At 43.7% G+C, this 21125-nt stretch overlaps 1 protein-coding gene across 8 annotated transcripts in view; it reads left to right on the top strand.

Annotated features, from left to right (window-relative positions):
- The window catches only part of ATF7 (activating transcription factor 7), a 115959-nt gene that overhangs the window by 73196 nt on the left and 21638 nt on the right, over positions 1–21125 (top strand). For 7 of the 8 annotated variants that reach the window (XM_077329034.1, XM_077329035.1, XM_077329037.1 and 4 more), the window contains 6 exons: positions 6732–6828; positions 10041–10159; positions 14326–14469; positions 17429–17586; positions 18073–18172; positions 19091–19204. In XM_077329034.1, the coding sequence (XP_077185149.1) occupies positions 6732–6828; positions 10041–10159; positions 14326–14469; positions 17429–17586; positions 18073–18172; positions 19091–19204 (732 nt within the window). Of the gene's footprint in view, positions 1–2367; positions 2495–6731; positions 6829–10040; positions 10160–14325; positions 14470–17428; positions 17587–18072; positions 18173–19090; positions 19205–21125 lie in introns of those variants that run through there. The other variant, XM_077329033.1, reaches the window with a different exon arrangement.

The raw sequence follows: 21125 nt of genomic DNA, 5'->3' as shown, positions 1-21125 counted from the left end.
AAATAAAAATCCTCATCCTTTCATGCTATGGACATTTTGAATAAAACTTGTTTTCAAAAGCAGGCGTAGTCAACCTGTGGTCCTCCAGATGTCCACAGACTACAATTCCCATGAGCAAATGCTGGTAGGGGCTCGTGGGAATCGTAGTCCATGAACTTCTGGTGGAGGCGTGTTGGTGCTTTTCTGGTATGGGTGGTGGCTGTATTTTCTTCTTTTTTCTACGGAGTGCAAAGAGGCTGTGCCTTTGTCAACCTCATCCGTGCAGGGCTGTTGATGGTGTACTCATGAGAAGAACTCTGTTTCTTGTGTGTGTATGTGTGTTCCTCTGAGGAAGAAACAAGCCAAAGGCTAGAGACCTTTCTCTCTGGACATTTGTCCTCAGTGATTAGGTGGACAGCCTCTTCTCTGGAGTTCTCTGTAGGTTCGCCTGGCACTTAATCTAGTTTTAAATATCAGGTGAAAACATTTTTTTCTTTGTGGAGTGTACTTTTCGTTGATTGTATTACTGTTCCAAGTCACTCCATTGGTTTGTTTTTAGGGTACCTGTTTTGATAGTTTTACAGCATCCAGCTTTTGGCATTTAATGTTTCTCTGCTGCTTTTTAATTAATGTTTTTATTGTAGGTGTTCTGTGTTTGCTAAATGAGATTTTTAGAAGCCACTTCCGGTTAAGTACAAGAGAAACATTTCAGCAGTTGCTCTTCATCCCAGTGCTATGACAGGAGATGCTCCAGCTGCTCAAATTCCTGCTTTGACACAACTATTCTTCCTTACATGCAAAGACCGGCTGTGGGGCAAAATGTAAAATTGCGCACAAGTTGCCACAGAGGAAAGATAGAACCTCAGTGAGGAAGCAGCATAGACCAAAAACCCCTGACACTCGTCCAGGCATGCTGCTAAAATTACTCGGGCTTGTAATGCCAGGTAGCAAATGATGGTTCTTTTAGTAGGTAGGCTAATAGTTTTCATAACACAAATAATGAAAATTAAAAAATAGGTCAAGCAGTTGTAAACCTGGCTTGTGCTCCAGAAGAATGAATATATTTTTCCAGCTTGCTGCTTTAAGAAAAAGAAAAGTAGCTATTTATACTTCTGTTATTCCTGGCTCAAAGTTAAGAAATGGGCAATGTTTAAAGTTGCATACATTTTCAGATAGTGAGACTTGGCTTGCTTATAACATAAATAAGTGTTGCCCAAGAATGTAGCCTGTATTTCTGATTTAGTTTATAAAAACAAAAGAACACGGATTAATCATGGTTCAGGATGTAAGCACATTCTTAAAGTAAAAGGCATATCCACAAGGGTCCCTGCTGCTATCGGAGCCAAAAACAACATTTTAGGATTTAAGTGTGAGGCAACTTTCAGAGACTGTGTGGAGCACATAAATGCATTGAACACCCCGTTTCCCAGGGGAGAATGTCTACTTGTGGGTTTCCTGATTTCAGCATGCTGCTAATAAAATGGAAGGAAAAGTAACTTTCCCCCCTGCTGCAACATTGATTTGAAAGGCACCATGTATTTTATATATGTATTCTGAATACTGATACGGACATCCTTTTGCAATAGAGATGAAAACAGCAGGCTTGGAGGGGAAACACAAGAACTGTTTAGATATATTATCCTATTCCAGATTCTTGATGAATAATCATCATAGAAAAAAAAACATATTTACCCACTCATGAAACTACCACATTTGTTAAATGAAGTATGTGTTGTATTTTTTGTCCGCAGTGGTTTGGTTCTCCCTGAAGTTGTATTGCCCAATTACCTAATTTCAGAATGCCTTATAGATATTTACTAAAATAGGATTTCAAGAGTTTCTAAATGCTGCTTTTTGACAGTCATATGGGGAAGAGAGAAGAATGCAACAGTTTTTTTTTCTCTGCCCAGACACAGTATTTCTTTCTCTCTTCCTGGCTTCCTTTTGTCTGTGCAAATGATTGTAGGATGGGCAGTAAATTATTACTGGTTTTGTTCATGTTTTCAATATATATATATATATATATATTCTGAGAATACATGAAGGAAGTGATGTAAGGGACAGTGAATAGCAGATGATTTACATATCATTCATTGATGCGCCTGTTTTTGCAAAAGAAGGGAAATGTGTGGCATACTCTAAATCTCAGAGGTCACAACTACTGGGATAAATTAGAGGTAAGGCGAAGGAAGAGAATGTGAAAAATTCTCCCACTCCCGTTCTTAGCAATACTGCACCCTGGTGGTCTTCAGATGTCACCTTTGTTTACTAGCCAGCCATTACTTGTGGCTGACACTAACCCTTTCCCACCTGTACATGCATAGGGCTTAGAAGAGAGGCAGGAATTTTCATTTGCATGAGCTTGGAGAAAGTAAGAAACAGGGATCTTCAAGCAAGAAGACTCCTATGACCTACCTCCCATTTCAGTCACCTGAGGAGTTGAAGAAGCTTTATGCCGGACAGAGGGAGGAAAAGAGGAGCTATGATTGAGGGCAGAGCCAATATTGGTGATCAGGTATATGAACTCTGACTGTTGTTTATTACTAAAGTTCAAACACCAAATAATTTTAAAAAACCAGTAACAGCCAGAGGTCCATTTTGACAAAGTCTTGCAGTTCAGTTGTTGGGAATATTCATTCGCTAACTGGAGGTTTTTATTGATTAGAGGGGGGAATGTAGCTAATTTTTAAATTCAGACCACGTATCCACAAATAGGGACAGGGAGGGTTCAGTGGCTTCAAATGTTCTCTGTATCAACAAGCTACATTGGATCTGTACACAGATTATATGGATCCTCACTTATCTCGATAGTGCATCGGATGTTCTGTGTTTTTCTTCATCGTTGTTTTAGGAGATTTATAACCCCTCTTCAGAATTTGCGTAATGCAATTATGGGAACACAAAATACAATTATAAATAAAAAACCGACTAAAATAATTCATGCTAAAGCATCAGTAATAAAACTCATAGTCAGCAATTTGAAGCAGCCTTGCTAAACAGAAACATTTTGGCTTGGTGCCCAAAAAAGAGTAATATAGTTAAGTTTCCAAGAGGGAGGGCGTGCCATCACCCACCTCAGTTCCCTGGATGATGGCATTAGGAATAATGCTTGAAGTAAAGGCCTGATCTGGTAAGTGTGGCAAGTACAGGTGGGTCCCCCAGGTCCCCCAGTCCCAAGCCATCTAGGGCAGGGGCAGTCAACCTGTGGTCCTCCAGATGTCCATGGGCTGCAATTCCCAAGAGCCCCTACCAGCGTTTGCTGGTGGGGGCTCATGGGAATTGTAGTCCATGAACATCTGGAGGACCTCAGGTTGACTACCCCTGATCTAGGGCTTTAAAGATAAGTATCATCAGTTTAAATTGTCCCTAGTAAATGATAAGCAGCCAGTTCAGATAATTCAGGATGGGGATGGTGCTTGAACAATAGCTTTAGCATTACATTATGTTGCATTTTGCATTGAGATGAGTGATTTGGACTGAAGAGCGCGGTTTGCTCCAAATGCGTGTCCTTATCTTGTTTGCAAAGAATGCAAACCTGTACAGCATCTAAAATCATTTCTACATCCGCAGTATAGAGCAAAGTTGTGTATCCCATTATTTCCAAGTACATAAGGTGCTAACAAGGCCTAGAGGCGATGAATCTGTGGCGCAGGTCCAGAAGGTCATATTCTGGTTGCTCAAGCAGCGCATAACCCGTGCCATCTCCCAAGATCAATTGAAATATTTCAACAGTGATCTGAGCACAACTGAGCTCCTGTATACCAAAAATCATATTCACGCTTGACCAATATGCCAAGCATTCAAAGGATGCTGACCTGGATACATATCCTGACTTGGATACTAGCACAATGGTGCTACCTTTTGGCTTCTACCTCCACCCCCCAATCTTCTCTGCCTGGAATTTAAAGAGGAGAGCATTGAGCCTTGTGCAGCTGGAGGTTTTCCAGAGCTGCAGGTTCTAGTTCTTCACTGGATTCCTCTGAACCCCAAGCTCAGAGGAGCAGTCACATGTTGAATCCTCTGCCTCTGGGTGACCCGCAAGAGTGTTGTTCCTCAAGCTAGGCTTCAGATCAGTTTAGGGCCTGTGGGATCCCTGGATCCGCGTCACAATGAAAGACGTATCTGTAAAGATCTCTTGCATCGGAGGCAGATGGCACCTGTGGATGTGTCAGCACAATGAGAATTTGAGACTAAACAAAACGTAGCTGATGTTTGGGATAGAAGCCGCAGACCCCAGAGCTGTAGTTTAGTGATAGGCTTGGTTTACATTGGGACGTGCCCCAACTCTATGGCAGCAGGAGCATTCTCATTACCAGTAGCTGTTGAAATACAGCCCAATGTCACTGCACTTCCCTTAAAATCTTGATCCCACAAATCCTTCCTTGATGACAAATAAATGAGCTTGACTCCCAATTCCAATGCTTTATAGTCCGGCTGTTGTTGCTTGCCGTCCTGCGAAAGCAAAAAAACTCCATTCAGTCGCTTACCTAGTGGCAGATTGTGATGTCAAAGAAACAGGACTTGTAGATGTGGGTTTTAATTTTATTTTCCTCATCGAATATTTTATTTCTAAAGCTGCTGCTGTTGCTGAAATAGTGGCAGATTTGCTACTTAAATGGCCTGCTTGATACCCCTATTATTCCACATCAGCCAGGGGAAATGATTTGCTGTATTTTGCTTTTTACTCATCCGTCTTCTTTTGAAGCTCTTCCCACTGTTGCTTGAGTTGTTGGGGGCAGAAATATTGAGACAAAAGGCACAGGCTAGAAAGTATGGCTCTCAGCAGAGTACATCGAAGCATTTTAAAAAGGATTAAAACCAACTCTGGAAATTTTACCCCCAACCCAAGGTCAAAGGATGGGAAACATCTTAAAACGGTGATGTCTAAAGCTCTGAAACCCCATCTTAATTTGCATCACTAAAGACAGCCCCTAGAGCAGGAATAGTCAGCCTGTGGTCCTCCTGATGTCCATGGGCTACAATTCCCATGAGCCCCTGCCAGCAAATGCTGGCAGGGGCTCATGGGAATTGTAGTCCATGGACATCTGGAGGGCTACAGTCTGACTACCCCTGCCCTACAGAGGAGCTCTGGAAAGTTAGATTTGTTGTCAAGTTAAATTCTACCTTGCTCTTTCAACAATATTGGATATAGCTCCTACTTCTGTCTCACTTGTGCAAAGCCAGAGAAGCAGCTGTGGTATAATATTGTAGCAACACAGAGGACCAGTGGCACCCTAAAGGCTAACAATATTTATTCCACATGAGTTTTCATGAGTCTGAGCTCGCTTCATCAGATGTAGTGGAAAGAAAGAAACCCATTTTCCTAATTTTTACAGAAGGCAACTGGGAAAGCAGAGTCCATAGACTAACAGTATTTTTTTCAATGGGTAGCTGTGTTGGTCTGAAATAGCACAACAAAATCAGAGTTCAGTAGCACCTTTAAGACCAACGAAGATTTATTCAAGGCGTGAGCTAAAGTTAATTGTGACAGCCATTAATCACTAACAGACAGTTTTATTTCTCCTATGTTTTTGTGAACTACAACTGAATTCAAGGGGAATTATCATTTGGCTGAATTTGGATGTTGTGACACAGTTTACTAATTTAACAGAATTAACTTTAGCTTTATATTCCCACTGTTATGATGGTAGTCTGAGGAAGAGTGCCTGCACTCGAAAGCTCATGCCTTGAATAATTCTTTGTTGGTCTTAAAGGTGCTACTGGACTCTGGTTTTGTAGGTATTTATTCCAACACGAGCTTTCATTAGTCAGAAATTACTTCCTCTGTGTTCAGCATCATTGCCAAGTTCTAATCAATTTGCAATCAAGAGACAGGATAAGTTTTTATTTTTTAAACTGAAGTAATGAATAGAAGCAGCAATCTGTTATTCCTTGTGATGCATGCCGGTATTCAGCATTTCAGAAGAGGCATCCCTTTCTGGATGTGAGCAAAGGTGAACAAAGACAATGCTTGCCATTTTATAAGAATCTTTATTGAAAGCGATATATAATTAATCTCGTCCCCAGTAATTGCGATGCCTCTTTAACCGACTGAAAGTTTTGGACTGCTTTTTGTCGCCTTCTGTTATTGTACTGCAGGTGGAATATAGCGTATTTTGGCATGTTGAGATGTGCCAGTCCTTGTTCATCGGGAGTGATGATTGAGTGCTTGCATTTCTCTGTATTTGTAGCCATTGGATGGTGATCTCGGGCCAGCCTCGCTCTGTCCTATTTCATAAACGGCGGGGCCAAATTGCCTTGCAGATGCCAGCTCTGTTTGGCGCAGTCTGAGGCATTAACCAAATTATCTTTTCTCTCCCCCCACCCCCACCAAGGCCAATAGTAAATAATTTCTCTCTCCATTAGTCAATAATGAAGTGGCACATTTCACAGAACACTGCAGAGAAGTGATTTGCGTTTGTTGCTTTTAGTTGCAGCAACCACATGCAATTGCCTTTTCCCCCCTTTTAAAATTTGGTTATTAAACTTATTTCCCTCTCTTTGCCAGCAGCTCAGCACATTATGACTTTTTGCTTCCATTTAGAGCAAATGTGTCCACACAGCACTTCTCACACAATCTGTCCTGGATTTTTTTTTTTTTTTTTTTTTGCCTAGCGCTGTGTAGTGATTATGTTACAGCTTCTGTCTTGGGGTATTCCCATCCCACCCCAAATCCTGGTGTAAGATGTACGGTATAATATAAAATGTATTTATTCACGTTCTCAACTCTCCCCCCCGATATTTGATTTCAGAGGTTTACAAATGAGGACCACCTGGCGGTTCATAAACTCAAGCACGAGATGACATTGAAATTTGGTCCTGCCAGAACGGATTCGGTCATCATAGCAGGTACACGTTGCGGTCCAGGTCGGCTTGAAAAACTGCACGGTTCTAACATCAATACCCAGTAACCAGATGCACTGAATAATATCACTTCCGCTCATGTTAATGTCTTATGATGCTCCTTTTAATCCGGATGGAAAGGGGGGGGGGGAGATCTCTATGTTTGACTATATCTGAAGCTAGCATTGGTTTTCGTGACTTAACAGTGGAAGATTTACAGGCAAAAAGTCTTTCACAGTCCTCTGTACACTTTTCAGGATGATGAGCAAATGCTGACAAGCTTGGCTTCCCCTCCTTGGCCCAGGCGTCCATTTTCTTAGGCTTTTAGGCTGACAGTCCATAAATCTGAAACTCCATCTTGTGAATTGGCTGCTGCAAAGGCTTTGTCCGTGAAGCCCAGATGAGACTCTATCAAAACACACACCGTCAATGCAGCCCCTTTATAAGATTTGGGCAAAGTGTCCCTGGCTGTCCAGCAGTATATTATTTCCCTTTAAGGGGTATTTTCCCACCCTCTCCATCCTCCATTCTGATTCCTGTTTTTAAACCAAAAAGTGAATGAAGAGTAGAATTTGTCATTGAATGAAACTGGCATTTCTTTGTTGAAAACCTTTTTCCGCAAGAGAAACCATAGCTTTGTAAAGCCCACCTGAATTTATAAAAGCCCTGACATACCCACAGAGCTTCCATGGTGTTCATTCCACAAAGATGGGAGTTCTGATAGAATTTTGGCAGGTGTGATTTTCTTCCATTTCCACAGCACTGACCAGGTAAACCGTAGCTCGTGAAATTGAAAACTCATTAAATCTTGGTTGCGTGTGCAGATTGTGAGCACATGGTTGATATAGAGACATCCAGAGAACGTAAAAATCCCTCAAAGCTACGCTAATGTGTTGCAAGCGTAATGTGTTGCAAGCGTACCCCTCCTTGCTTTTTTCTTTCCGAGAAGTGAAAAGAATGGTGGGAGAATTATGCATATAGAAGAACATGCTGGGTTATGAGCAGATGGGAGTTGGGCAAAGCAGAGCTCTTTGCATTTTTATGTCTTTTTGTCAAACACGAAGTGTCAGCAGTTCTCGACTTCCACAACTACCGCCGTCCCCAGTTGTATAATGTGTTGCTGATGGAGACCGTTTCAAGGGTAGGAGATACAAATCATTTATTATTCCTCTTGCAGCAGCTATGCAATTAAGCAGATGAGTCACTCAGAACTCCTGTCCTGTCCTTGCAAACAGCCTGGAAATGTTAGCCCACACAGCTTTGTCCCTTCCAACAAGAACAAATCACTCTTTCTCCGTGACACCAAACGATGCACAGTGCAAGTAGAAGGTTCCCCTGAGATTCTGGGCTGGCTAACATTAGCAGGCATAGTCAAAAGGTCCGTCAGAAGCTCGGTTACTTAGACAAAGGTTGGGAGCGGGTCTGTGATTCCACCATTGCCCTGTGTAAGGATGGGAAGTAATACTGCGTGCAGACCTCAGCATCTTGAATACCTTCAGTTTCATTTTAAAAAGGGATTGTTCGTTTTAGGGTTTTAAAAATAATTATGACGTTTTAAAACGCAGGCATTGTTTCCAGCACTCAGCAGTTGGAGTTTTAATGCTCTGTATAGTTACCTAATTCTTCCGAGGCTAACTGAAGCATATTTCAAAATAAATATACAAATCTGCATGACTCAGGTCATAGGAAATGAGTCTGTACGGAATGTGGATCTGTATTTAAAAAAACAAAACAACCAAACAGCCTTCTAGCTACAGAACAAATACAATTACCATCATGCTGTAGTTAAAGTCATTCTCATACTGAAGTAGGGAAAGTAACATTACCTTTATGCTTTTAAATAGACACACATTTGTGAGAGGAATCTCTTCAGGAAACCAAGCAGTGAGGCTTTAAAAAAAAAATTGGAAGAGAATTGATTTTCTCTTGAGCCGTTGATGTGCCACAAATGTCTAAAATGAGTATGTATTAGCAGGAGGTCCAGTATAAAAAAAAACCCACAAAGGTTAATTATCACTGTATTTAAAGTGATAACTGGAAAAATTATTAATCTGTTCTCGCGTGTCTTTTTAATGACCATTTTGGTTATAAATTGTTATATTGTTATAAATGCGAATTCAACAGAGTCCCTAAGTGAAAAACCAAGGTGAGCAGACATTGTTCCCTCCCTGTGCGGGGAGAGGAGGGGACAAAAAACATGGGGATCAGGCCAATTACACGAGGAACCTGAGCAGCCACTTCATGTCAGTATTCTTAGGGGGTGATTAAGTACCTATTCTCTGAGGTACACCCCCCCCCATGACCTTTTAAGGCAGGGGTAGTCAACCTGTGGTCCTCCAGATTTTCATGGACTACAATTCCCATGAGTCCCTGCCAGCATTTGCTGGCAGGGGCTCCTGGGAATTGTAGTCCATGAACATTTGGAGGACCACAGGTTGACTACCCCTGTTTTAAGAGATTGTGGAGTATGGGTCTTTTAGATATTGGGCCCAAGGCCTTCTAAGGCAGCATTGTGTCTTTGACTTTTCTTCGGCTTTGCAGCACGTATGAGTTATAATCAGTGCCACACTTTCTCTGTTCCTAACCTCTTCCAGTCATACTCAACTTAAACTTTTCCTCCTAACCTCTTAAGTAGGAATTTCTTTTTCCCCATCCTATTCAACCTTTTTATGAGCCTCTTGTGGCACAGAGTGGTAAGGCAGCAGAAATGTTGTCTGAAAGCTCTGCCCATGAGGTTGGGAGTTCAATCCCAGCAGCCGGCTCAAGGTTGACTCAGCCTTCCATCCTTCCGAGGTCGGTAAAATGAGCTTGCTGGGGGCGTAAATGGTAATGACTGGGGAAGGCACTGGCAAACCACCCCATATTGAGTCTGCCATGCTTGCACAGGGGATACCTTTACCTTATTCAACCTTTACCATTCCTTAGTGTATATCTTATAGCATGCCCATCTGCTTCGCCCAGTTAGACAGGGTGTCCTGTGGATTCTCAGCTATGTCACTAATTGGGAAGTACCTCCAGTGATTAGAGTTTCCACCACTTGTATTCTTTGAGAGTGCGTGTGTTCTTTTTTGTTTGTTTTCAAAATGTGTCCATGTATGAAGACAGGAATATGAACTTTCTAAATGGAAATGCTGAAAACTGTATTGGTTATTAATGTCCCTATGGTTCTTCATTCTATGAATAATTTAATTAGAGTTTTTATTTCTCCAAAAATATAGATCAGACTCCAACTCCAACCCGTTTTCTGAAGAACTGCGATGAAGTTGGACTGTTCAATGAGTTGGCTAGCTCATTTGAGCATGACTTCAAGAAAGCCACAGAAGATGATGAGAAAAAGGCAAGAAGGGGGGTGGGAAGCTTTTAATTTTCTTTGATCTAAAATGGTGGGAGCTAGATGGGGGCTTTCTCTTACTTAGTGTCCCCATAGCAGTGCTTGTTCAAGATATGTGGCCAGTGGTGATCCACCCCAGTGGGCTATTAACCATTCCCCTAGCAGTGGTTTGTACCAAATACATCAGATGATGTTGCATGGTGGTAGTTGAGCAAGGCTGCCATACCACTGCTCCTTCTAGTTGGACTCTTACTGCTGGTGACATTCAGCAAGCTGCCATTCTGGGCTGTACTTCCTGAGCTGAGAACAGTAACTCTGCGCAAATAACTTTCTTCTCCAACTGAGTTTTGGCTCTTTTCATTGCGCTCGTCCTTGCTTCTGGCTCTGGAAAGGGTTAAAGGGGTCTTGAGTAAGGACAGCTGCCTCACCTTAATTGAATAATAGGTGGTAGGAAAGTGGTGTCTCTTTTCTCTCTTTTGTAAATCTTTGCTTGTGTTTATTTGACTGGTTGTGTGGCTCTATGAGCCAAGAGCAGGATACACCTTTCCCAGAAGGCTTCTTGAGATCAGAATGGTGAAACGGTTTGGTGTGGAAAGGGATTGTCTCCCGTGTCTTGTAGGATTCAAGAGTCCTAGAAAGGGGGGAAGGCAGGTGAATCTTTTATTGCCCCAATTCATTGTTGCAGGCTTCAGAAAACCACCCCACCCATAGGTATCAGTTAGTTTTCACAGCTTTCTTGTAAGGAATAAATGGAAAAAGTCAAAACAATATCTGCACACACATGCATGCAGTCCGCTTGTTTCTGAGCTGAATTGCTGCATTACTGCTATAGAATATTGTGACTGGGGGAATTCAGAGTAACATTACTAGAACCTCCTGCTCATTTAGTGTGCTGGAAAGTGCCACCGAGTCAGAGCTAACTTATGGTGATCCTGTAGGGCAGGGGTAGTCAACCTGTGGTCTTCCAGATGTCCATGGACTACAACTCCCATGATCCCCTGCCAGAAAATGTTGGCAGAAGCTCATGGGAATTGTAGTCCATGGACATCTGGAGGACCACAGGTTGACTACCCCTGCTGTAGGGTTTTCAAGGGAAGAGATGTTAGGAGTTGGTTTGCCATTGCCTACCTCTGTGTCAGGACTCTGGTATTCCTGGAGGTATCTTGTCCAAATAGTAGCCGGGGCTGACCAGATTTCGCTTCTGAGATCTGACGAGATTGGTATAGCCTGGGCTATCCAGATCAAAGTCCCAACTAGTACCAAATTAAAAAAAAAAAAAACTGACACTTATCTTTGTTGCAGTGCAGTGTCACAACAAAGTGCCATTCTGGGTTTGTTTTGTGTTTCTTGTCACTTCTTTATTCCACTTCACAACCTTTACCTCAAAACGAAAGGAAAGATTTTACTTAACGAATAGTTGACAACCCCCAGTCTAGTCAGGCCGTTTTATATTTTACGACCACCCATAGTCCCATTGTTGTTTGTTCTAATAGCTACCACTAGGATTCTGGGATTGATGAGAGTTTTTCATATGAAATATGATTTGGTCCAAATATTTCTGACCTCCAGCAGCATCTCAAAGCTTGGGCTAGTTTCAGGCAGGCTCGAAGGAACCCTTGCTAGAATTGCTTGGACTGGATTGTTGGATCCAGCTGGTTTACTATTCAGAAAAACTTGGCAGGCGTTGCTGGGCACATTCATGAGATGCCTTGCACATTTGGCAGCATTGAACTTGATTGCTGGTGCTAGTTTGAGTTTTGTGTGGGGTGCTTTTTTTTTCTTTTTTAAATTTTTTTGTCCTGGATAGTTTGAGCCACAGTGTTTGCAGTAATTAAAGGCAGAGAAGGAGGGTATTTCCAGGCATACTGCTTGTTGGATATTGGGTATTGGGTATTCTTAACATGACCTCTAGTCGATATATAATCGCCCGTTCAGGATTCCAGGCCCTCTGCCATTCACTGGGAAGGTCTGCGGTGCTTTCTGCAGCACAGAATGGGAAGTGCAATGTGTAGGATGCCAGGAAACACACATGCAGAGTGAGTTGGGGTTATTGTTATTACGGTTTGTCATCTCCTTCCTTTAAGGACCTCAGGGCAGCATGTGTTTCTTCTCCCAGCTCCTCTACCGTTTTATCCTCACAACAAACCTGCAAAATAAGGACAAGAAGATTATAATAATTCCCAACTCTAATTAGTTCCCTTTATCTGAAGATGGCAGACCAACAGGAGTAGCACCTGTCCAGAAGGTGTATCACTTAGTTGAAGTCTCTTTTCTCAGCCTAGTTTAAGAATACTACAATTGCTGGTGTCTGAATATCTTGTTCTAACAGCTTTAATGGTGTGAAATTATATCGACAACTATTGGTCGACAACTGCTTCTATGAGAAGCATGCCAGGCCACTCGCTTAACCTCCACAGTCTTAAAATGACCTACTTTTAAGTTCTGTTGCCACTTTCTCCACTACACATCCCTGGGTGGACTGGATTCGCTCCAAAGGTTGCTGACCCCTGGTCTAAGGGCTGCCTATCTATGGTCCCCATTTTTACGTGGTCGTTTTCCGCTTCCGATTGGTTTTTGCTCTTTGCTAGTTTTACTTTACTGTGGACATTTCATGCTCCTCGTTTTGCCATTTGCTTTTGCTGCTCTTCTGACTCATTGATTGAGGGCGGCAGTAACAAAATTGCTGTTAACAAAATTGGAAAAGGCCGTGCCGCGCTGTTGAAAATAGGTGTGGTGGCACGTTGCCAGGTTCAGACATATGGTTGGATTTTATTACAAAGGACTGGTCATAGATTTGTAATAACTCGTATGGCTCTCATGTTGGCTTTTGCTTAAATCAAGTAATAATTCAAGAATGACTTATATAGTAGCTTACAGCGCTTCGATGAATGAAAGTGCTTTCTGTAACCTGCAGGCATTTGAGACTTTTTAAAAATTTTATTTTAGCAAAGCCTTAAAAAGAAAACCTTTGGAAAGAATTGCTTGCATAGGTGTTCGTAGAATCCTAGAATACTGCATTTCTGGACTCACCAGTATTCTTTCTACAAGCTTCTAGAACAGCCTTTCAGTTGGGCATTCATCTTCCATGAGTTGTTTGGGGGAACATAGAATCATAGAACCATAGAGTTGGAAGGGACATATATAAGTCAGGGAGGGGGTGGAGCAGGACCGGTTCCCTTTACCAAATTAACATCTTGGGGCCACCAAGAAAGAGGTCTATCCCCACTTAGAAGGTTCTCAGAACCAGGTTTGTAAAGCATGCATGCACAGTCTGGCATGAGGAAGTGTGACTGTATTGGAAGTCATGGCTCCTAGGAGTATTTGGACCTGTAACACTGTCCTATAAAAGGCAGCAATGCATTTCTGTATGGTTCTCTCCTTGATAATAGACATGTGAGCCTTATGAGATGCAGAGTATAATCTTGCCCCAATGAACTCTCTCCATCGTGTAGGGACAAGGGTAGATTTAACAACGTTTATAACAACTCCCAGTGTCTGGAACGTGTCAACTGAGATACTTTTTCTAACGAATTATCATAGAATCATTGAGTTGGAAGGGACTTCCTGGGTCATCTGGTCCCACCGCCTGCACTATGCAGGACATTCACAACTCTATTGCTCATCCATTGTCACATGCCACCCCCATGAACCTTCACAGAATCAGTCTCTCAGATGGCTATACAGCCTCTGTTTTAAAATTTCCAAAGATGGAGAACTCACCACCTCCCGAGGAAGCCTGTTTTGAATTAATTTCATCCCATCCCATTGGTTCTGGTCCATCCCTCCGGGGCAAGAGAGAAGAACTCTGCTCCATTCTCTACATAGCAGCCTTTTAAACATGCAAGTGGCAAACAGCTCCTCAGTGATGGCCAACATCTACTTCCTGTCTTGGGGAGCCATAGTTGCAGCCTCTGTAGCACTGCTTTTTTGCACATGTCCTCTCCTAGCCTTAAAGAGCAGTCTTTTGAAGTTGGCGAAACCTGTGATATGAAGCCACAGTGGGACCCATGTACAGGATGGGTGGGTTGAAATGTGTAGACAAGTGTCACTGTGGACAGGTGACCACAGCCAGCTCTTTGCCCAGCTTCACTAGAAGGGAAAGTGCAACAGTCTGCAGAGACAATGAGGATGTATACGAAATTCACAATTGAGCGTGTTATCTTTTTCTGTAGTGTTCTGGACCACTGGATATGTCTCTGTCCTCTGCCCCCTCTTCCCCAGACATCAAAATAAAAGAGGAAGAGCCAGTGGAAGTAGACTCATCCCCTTCTGACAGTCCAGTAGCAAGTCCACGGACACCACAGACCAAGGAAAAGGTGAGCTGTCTTTATACCTACTTTCATTGATTTTCTCCCATTGATGTGCATTAATTAACAACATAGAACATGGGGGTTTAGAGGATTGTGAGACCCTGTATAGCCTTGCCTAAAGTGGGTGCTGCCTTCTTCAGCTTGGGGCCCCCTTTTCAGGAGTGGAGTACCTTCCATCTGTTCCCTGTGTCCGCCACAATCACCGTGTTGATTTCAGACCACACCAAGATTTTTAAAAATTTCAGCGCACTTTTAGTTGAGTAGTGTGCGTTTTGTGCTTTGTCCCCATTCGTTTGCTAGTATGTTAGATTGTAGATGGCTGCCGTCCAGTGGCTAGTTAGTGCTCTGAACTGGTGCTTTCATAGCAGGAGGTGGAGAAATAGAAGCCGCAGTTTGTGCATATCACTTCAGTCTTGCATCTTTCGCCATGTGATCCCACCCAAGGTTGTCAGGCCACCTGCAACCTGGCATGCAGCAGTGCCATAGGGAACCAAGAGGCAACAGAACTGGACCATTAAGTGAAAGAGACCTGAGAGAAAGAAACAAACTGTGCGACTGCTTTACAGTGTTGTGTTCATCGATATATGGAGGCTTTTCCTGTTGTAACGGTTGAACACACATAATAAGTGCATGCCATGTTATGTATCACAACCTGAATCCAGCCGGATTATTGGTGGGACAAGGGATGTGCTGCAAATAGGATATTGTGATTCAATAGGTGCTGATGTTCACGGATCATTCCCAGGTCCGCCACCCTTAGTAGTCCTTTCTGCCCTCAGGATAGTGGATTTCCAGGATCACAGATCCATGGGGAAGGAGAAGGGCGTGAAATCACTCTTCTGCTCTTCCATCCATGCTGTTCTGGTGACAGAAGTGAGAGGAGAAGGTAGTTCATCCCTCCCTCCCTCCCTTCCCAGGGTAGTGCCCAGCCTGTGTGCTTATTTGTCCATGTATGTTCTGTCACTCCTGGAGTCAACTTTTCTGGGATCAGGAAGGATTGCTGGAGAGATCAGGGAAACAAGGGACAGATCTGCAATACTTATATCTACGGACTGCTGGATCCAGTGCGGTATCTAGTGTGATGATCCTAAATCTTCTGCCACAGAGAGAGATTTCCAGTCCTCATGAGTAGTTCTTTAAAAGCTAAAGACAATTTGTACTCAGCTTTGAAGAACCAAGTGAGTCAACAAGCAACTCTGAACTGAGACATTTCCCCCCATTTTAATAGCCCCTTCGCCCTCTCCCAGTCCCTAATTGCCCCCACCTACTGTTTACTCATGTCCTGTAAGTCTGATTCATTCTTCCTTCCCCTCTGTCATTGTGATAAATGCAGTAGGATGAGGTATCCGGCATGACTGACATCGATATTAAAGCAAGATCACTTTTAATCAGAAACGAAGTTCAGAGCTAATTAATTAAAAAAAAAAACAAATTGCATGCTGCACTTCTCAATTCACAATTTCCAAGGCAACATACAGTAATGTGGTAGAGCTTAAAACGCAGTACAAATTCCTTGGATGCAGCAACAGATAAAAAGGAACTGAGCCCAGCAGCCAAATCCCAAAAAAACAACAAAGAGACAGAAACAATAAATCAGTGTGAAATAGCAATTACTGGGGACGATAGTCAAGTAACTACCTCTGCTGGGGTTCTTTTTCATGTTTATTTAGAACAGCAGTATTGAACAAAATAACCAAACAAGTAAAAGGGATGTTCCTTCCATAACTTAGGCAGTGCAGCAGGACAGATGCTGTGCCTTAGTACCACCTAGGGTTGCCAGCTCCAGGTTGGAAAATATCTGGAGATTTTGGGGGTTGGAGCTTGAGGAGGGCAGAGTTTGGGGAGGGGAAGGACTTCAATGGGGTATAATTTCATAGAGTCCACCTTCCAAAGCAGCCATTTTCTCCAGGGGAACTAAACTTTGTCACCTGGAGATCAGTTGTAATCCTAGGAGATCTCCAGCCACCACCTGGAAGTTGGCAATCATAGTCCCAGCTCTCTTGTGCAAAGGGGATAAGATGCAACAGTGGGCAGGTTCATATGAAAGAAGGCAAAAGAGTTTGAGGGTTTTTTTTTATCAAATCAAGTCATATGCTTTCATTATGTCAGTGGATACTATTTTAGGGTTACCATATTTTGAAAAGCAAAACAAGAGTACACATTTCACGACTATTTAAAATGAGTGATCACGATGAACAATCTCATTTTAAGTACCCCTACTATTTAAGCTATGATAATTGCTACTAAAAAGGAATATTCCTAACCTTCCAACCCAAAAAAAGAGGACATTTTCATCAGTTTTTTTAAAAAGACCCCAAAAGAGGACAGACCCCCAAAAGAAAAAAGAAGACATCTGGCAACCATATACTATGTTCAAGTAGGTTAGCAAAGTTGCTGTTTATGTGTTGTAAATTTTATTTAAAAAAATATTACCTCATTTGATTTATATACTGCCCATCAACTTGATCAGAATGTCCAGAGAAGGATTGTTTATCTCATGCTTTGAACAGAGTTTAGGACTTCAAGTATTTAAACATTTATCCAAAACAGGCATATATTACTTTTCTGTCTATAGTGCTTCAAAGTGGAAATCAACATTGTAATACAATAAATCTATCAATAAAATGGTAAAAGACCCAGAAGTCACTAAACTTGTGTGTTTTTCAAAATGACCTGGCCTGAGCAAATTTGGCATGGGGCAGGGGAAAACAGCAGACTTTGGCAAGTATCATACAGACACCTGGTGAGCATCCATTGGGGAAGGGAGCACCATAAATGGGGTACAACAGAAAAAGGACACGCACACACTATGGACATGAGTAGCTATCTGTGCAGCTGAACTAATCATTGGTCTGTCTATCCATTTTCCCGTGGGGAATGGCCATTTACCAGGTCGCTGAAGATCACACATGCTTACTTCCGCAAAGTTGTAGCATCTAACATTGAATGATTGTGTGTTTCTCAGGAGGGTGCTTCCAAGCCTGTTATTCTTTCCACTCCTACTCCAACTATCGTGCGTCCCGGGTCACTACCACTGCACTTGGGGTATGATCCTCTACATCCCACTCTTCCTTCTCCGACTTCTGTCATCACCCAAGCTCCGCCTTCCAACAGACAGCTCGGGTAAGTAACTTATTGCATAGAAACATGTGGGAAGAAGGCTTTTAACTCGGTCTTCAGTAGCTCGCAGGTGGTAGCTTTTGCCGCAATCTTACGATCTCAGCGTCTTGCAGGTTTGCAGTGCTTGTATATTTGAATCCTGGACAGTTGCGGCCATAGGAAAGTCAAGTAGGCGTCCACATCCTGTTTAAAATTTGAGCAGATCAAAGCAAGCAGGGCGAGGCTGTTATTTCGCAGCCCATCAGCTTGTAGACAAGGAAGCCAATGATCTGGCAGGTAGAATGCTAGGTTAGGAAAATTGATGTTACTCCTGACTGACTCTCCTGCTCCTGCAGAGATGTTCAGACTGTTCCATGGGTGGTTTGGCACAGGGGAAGCTCTGCGCAACCAAGACAATCACCTGTACTTGGTATGTGCTGGGCAGGGAACGTCTAACAGCACATGTAACCTGAACTGAGGTGTGTATATGTGTCATTTGTTTTCTTCCAGATCTCCAACCAGCTCCGTACCACTTGTCATGCAACTTGTGAATGGGCAGACCATGCCTGTTCTTCCTGGCCCTCCTGTTCAGATGCCTTCTGTCATATCGGTAATAGAGGTTTCCAGCATGGCTGCATTTGATATAGGAAGGGACAGCTTTTCCCTTTGCAGAGCATATGTGGACACTTTAATTTGCAAAACTGACATCCCCCTCTTACCCCTCTGTGTGAGATAAGCCTTGGCTGGAGGGGAGGGGGGGTGCAGGGACCCGTTGCTTGCAAGGTAGCCGTGCGTGCCAAGCACATTGCAGGGCATTAAGGCTCAAAACCGAAGCCTCCATCAGAGCAGATGGCTTTCACCGTTGGTTCCAGGCCTGGGAACCGCAGGCTCTCTGATTAGCTAGCTCTATGCTGGAATCATTCAAGCCTGCAGAGAACATGTTGGCCTTTCCAATGGGTTGGGGGAGACACACCTCCCTTCCTCCCTCCCTGGCCTCTTCAGGGCATGAAATGGTTATTTAGCTTTTATTTCTGCAAATGAATTTTCTCGGGATGTGTGATTGACAAACTTGAGTACCTTCTGCTGCAGTCTGCGTTGCTTCAGCTGCCGCCTATGCCACATGGGCAAATTCATTGTCGATCTCTTCATGGCAGGGCTCTGTGAATCCCTCTAGGCCTTTCAAAAGTTGTCGCTTTTGGGTTGAGGGAGTGGAGTTTATAAATTCTACAAGAGCGGTGGTGGTTGTCTTGCATTCATGACTGTTGGGATCCTTTACACCCAAGGTGTCTCAAGAATGCTGCCTGAGGAAAGAGCCATTTCTTTTGTCTCCGGTACTTATCTTTTCAGAACGACCATTGTTAGGTCTGGGCTGCTGCAATCCTGCCTTTAAACGCTCTGATGGTGGGATCCCCCTAACATGTACAGTTCATCAAGAAAACATTGTTCCCCTCCCCAGGAGGGGATTGGGTAAAGAGAGTAGTCACTCAATTGCTTCACTTAACACAAGGTTCCCTTTCTGCCCCTACAGCTTGCAAGGCCAATGTCTGTCGTGCCAAACATTCCTGGTATTCCCGGTCCTCCCATTGTGGGCAGTGGCTCCATTTCGCCATCAGGCCTTCCAATGCACTCAGAAGCTAAAATGGTGAGTTCCGTTCCATTACGTGGCCCTTACAGGGCAGGCTTTAATGGGGTTTTATGGGTTTTTATATTGTAATCCTCATTGGTTTTATAGTGTAAGCTAGTGGTCCCAAACCTTTCTCAGGTCAGGGACCGCCTCCGGAGTGAGGGAAGAGCCGACGGCCCAGGTGCTGCGAAAACGCGCACGCACAATTGCCGTGCATGCGTGTTTTTGCCACCAGGTGGCGCTAACGCATATGCGCGGCAACTGCGAGTGCGCGTTTTTGCCACTAGGGGGCGCTAACACGCATGCGCGGCAACAACGCGCATGCGCGTTTGCGTTACCGCCATGCCGGCAGCTACGCCTGCCTCTTCCCTTCCTTCTTGCTGCCGGCGGGGGAAGGCAGGCGTGGCTGGTGGCGGCCCGGTACCTTGGCCTTTGCGGCCTGCCACCGGGCCGCGGACCGGGGATTGATGACCCCTGGTGTAAGCCACCATGAGATGGCCAGTCATGAGTGGCGGTATAAAAATCCAAATATAAATAAAATAAAAAATAAAGAAATTAAGAAATTAAAATAAAGGAATAGGTTTAGCAACCTATAAGTGTGGGTTTGAAGAGGAAGAGTTATTTTTTAATACCTCATTTTTCACTACCCAAAGGGGTCTCAGAGCAGCTTACAGTCCCCTTCCCTGCTAATCCCCACAATAGACATCATGTGAGTGAGCTGAGAGAACTGTGACGAGCCCAAGGTCACCAAGTTGCATGTGGAAGAGGAATGGGGAATCAGATCTGGTTCTCCAGACTGGAGGCCACCACTATCAACCACTACACCAGGAATTAGGGGGGAGAATATAAACGAATTACCATCATAGGAATAATCTTAATCTGTTTTATATTAATTATTTCTGTATCCACCCCAAACAAGAACAGCATTGAGAGAGGAATATAAGCTGACCAGCTGAAAGGATCTGGTAAGTGATGATGTGAAAGGCAGGCTATCCGGGACCCTGGAGAGCTGCTGCCAGTCTGAGTAGGCCAGGGATAGTCAACCTGTGGTCCTCCAGATGTCCATGGACTGCAATTCCCATGAGCCCCTGCCAGTGTTTGCTGGCAGCGGCTCATGGGAATTGTAGTCTATAGACATCTGGAGGACCACAGGTTGACTACCCCTGGAGTAGACAATACTGACCTTGATGGAGCAAAGGTCTGATTTAGCATAAGGCAGCTTCATGTGCAACTCTCGCTATCGTGTGTTCTAAGTTCCCCGTTCTAACTCTGCAACCAACGCCTACAATGCGTGGCTAACTCTCCTGGAAGCTGTTTAGTAGCATCTCTCTGGTGGATAGCGGTGGACGCCACACGAAAAAAAGCTTTGTCATTTGGCAGTCTTGGGGAATGGGAGCTTCTGGTGAATCAGATGTGCCAGATGTATTCAAGCTTATCACTCTGCTTCACTCTCTGCCAGAAGGAATTCATCGTGGCCCCATTGGGAACGCCGTGGAAGCAGCCCCCATACCTGGTGGGACCCTTCCTCCCAAACCACAGAACCGTCTTACATAGACGTACTAACAGACCAGCTGTCCATGAGCTCTCTGGTAAAGCTGGCTCCTGAAGGTTTGAGGCGGGCCGAGGAAGAAGGCAACTAGCAGATGGTGGTAGTGGTTGCCAGAAGGCCATCTACAGTCAGAGGCCTCAATCTGGCTGGGTGGCATGAGAGATCGGAGTGAGGCATTCCCCTGCCCAAAGACGTGGAGGGTTTCATGACCAAGGGGGAGGAGTTTGCCATCTGGCCCATGCCTGTTAACTAGATAGCCAAGTGCAAGATAAAAAGCTCTTACAGTGTCTATCCCTTTAAAGAAATTACCTAAACCAAAAGGGCTGGGGGTGCAGAAGGATAAAATAAACTGAAGGGATGCACAAGGGTGGTAGAGAAAGGAATCATGAG

This window comes from Paroedura picta, chromosome 3 (genome assembly GCF_049243985.1).
Source record: "Paroedura picta isolate Pp20150507F chromosome 3, Ppicta_v3.0, whole genome shotgun sequence".
Classification (NCBI taxonomy): domain Eukaryota; kingdom Metazoa; phylum Chordata; class Lepidosauria; order Squamata; family Gekkonidae; genus Paroedura; species Paroedura picta.
The sequence above is the reverse complement of the archived record's forward strand: the minus strand, read 5'-3'. Positions and strand labels throughout refer to the sequence as shown.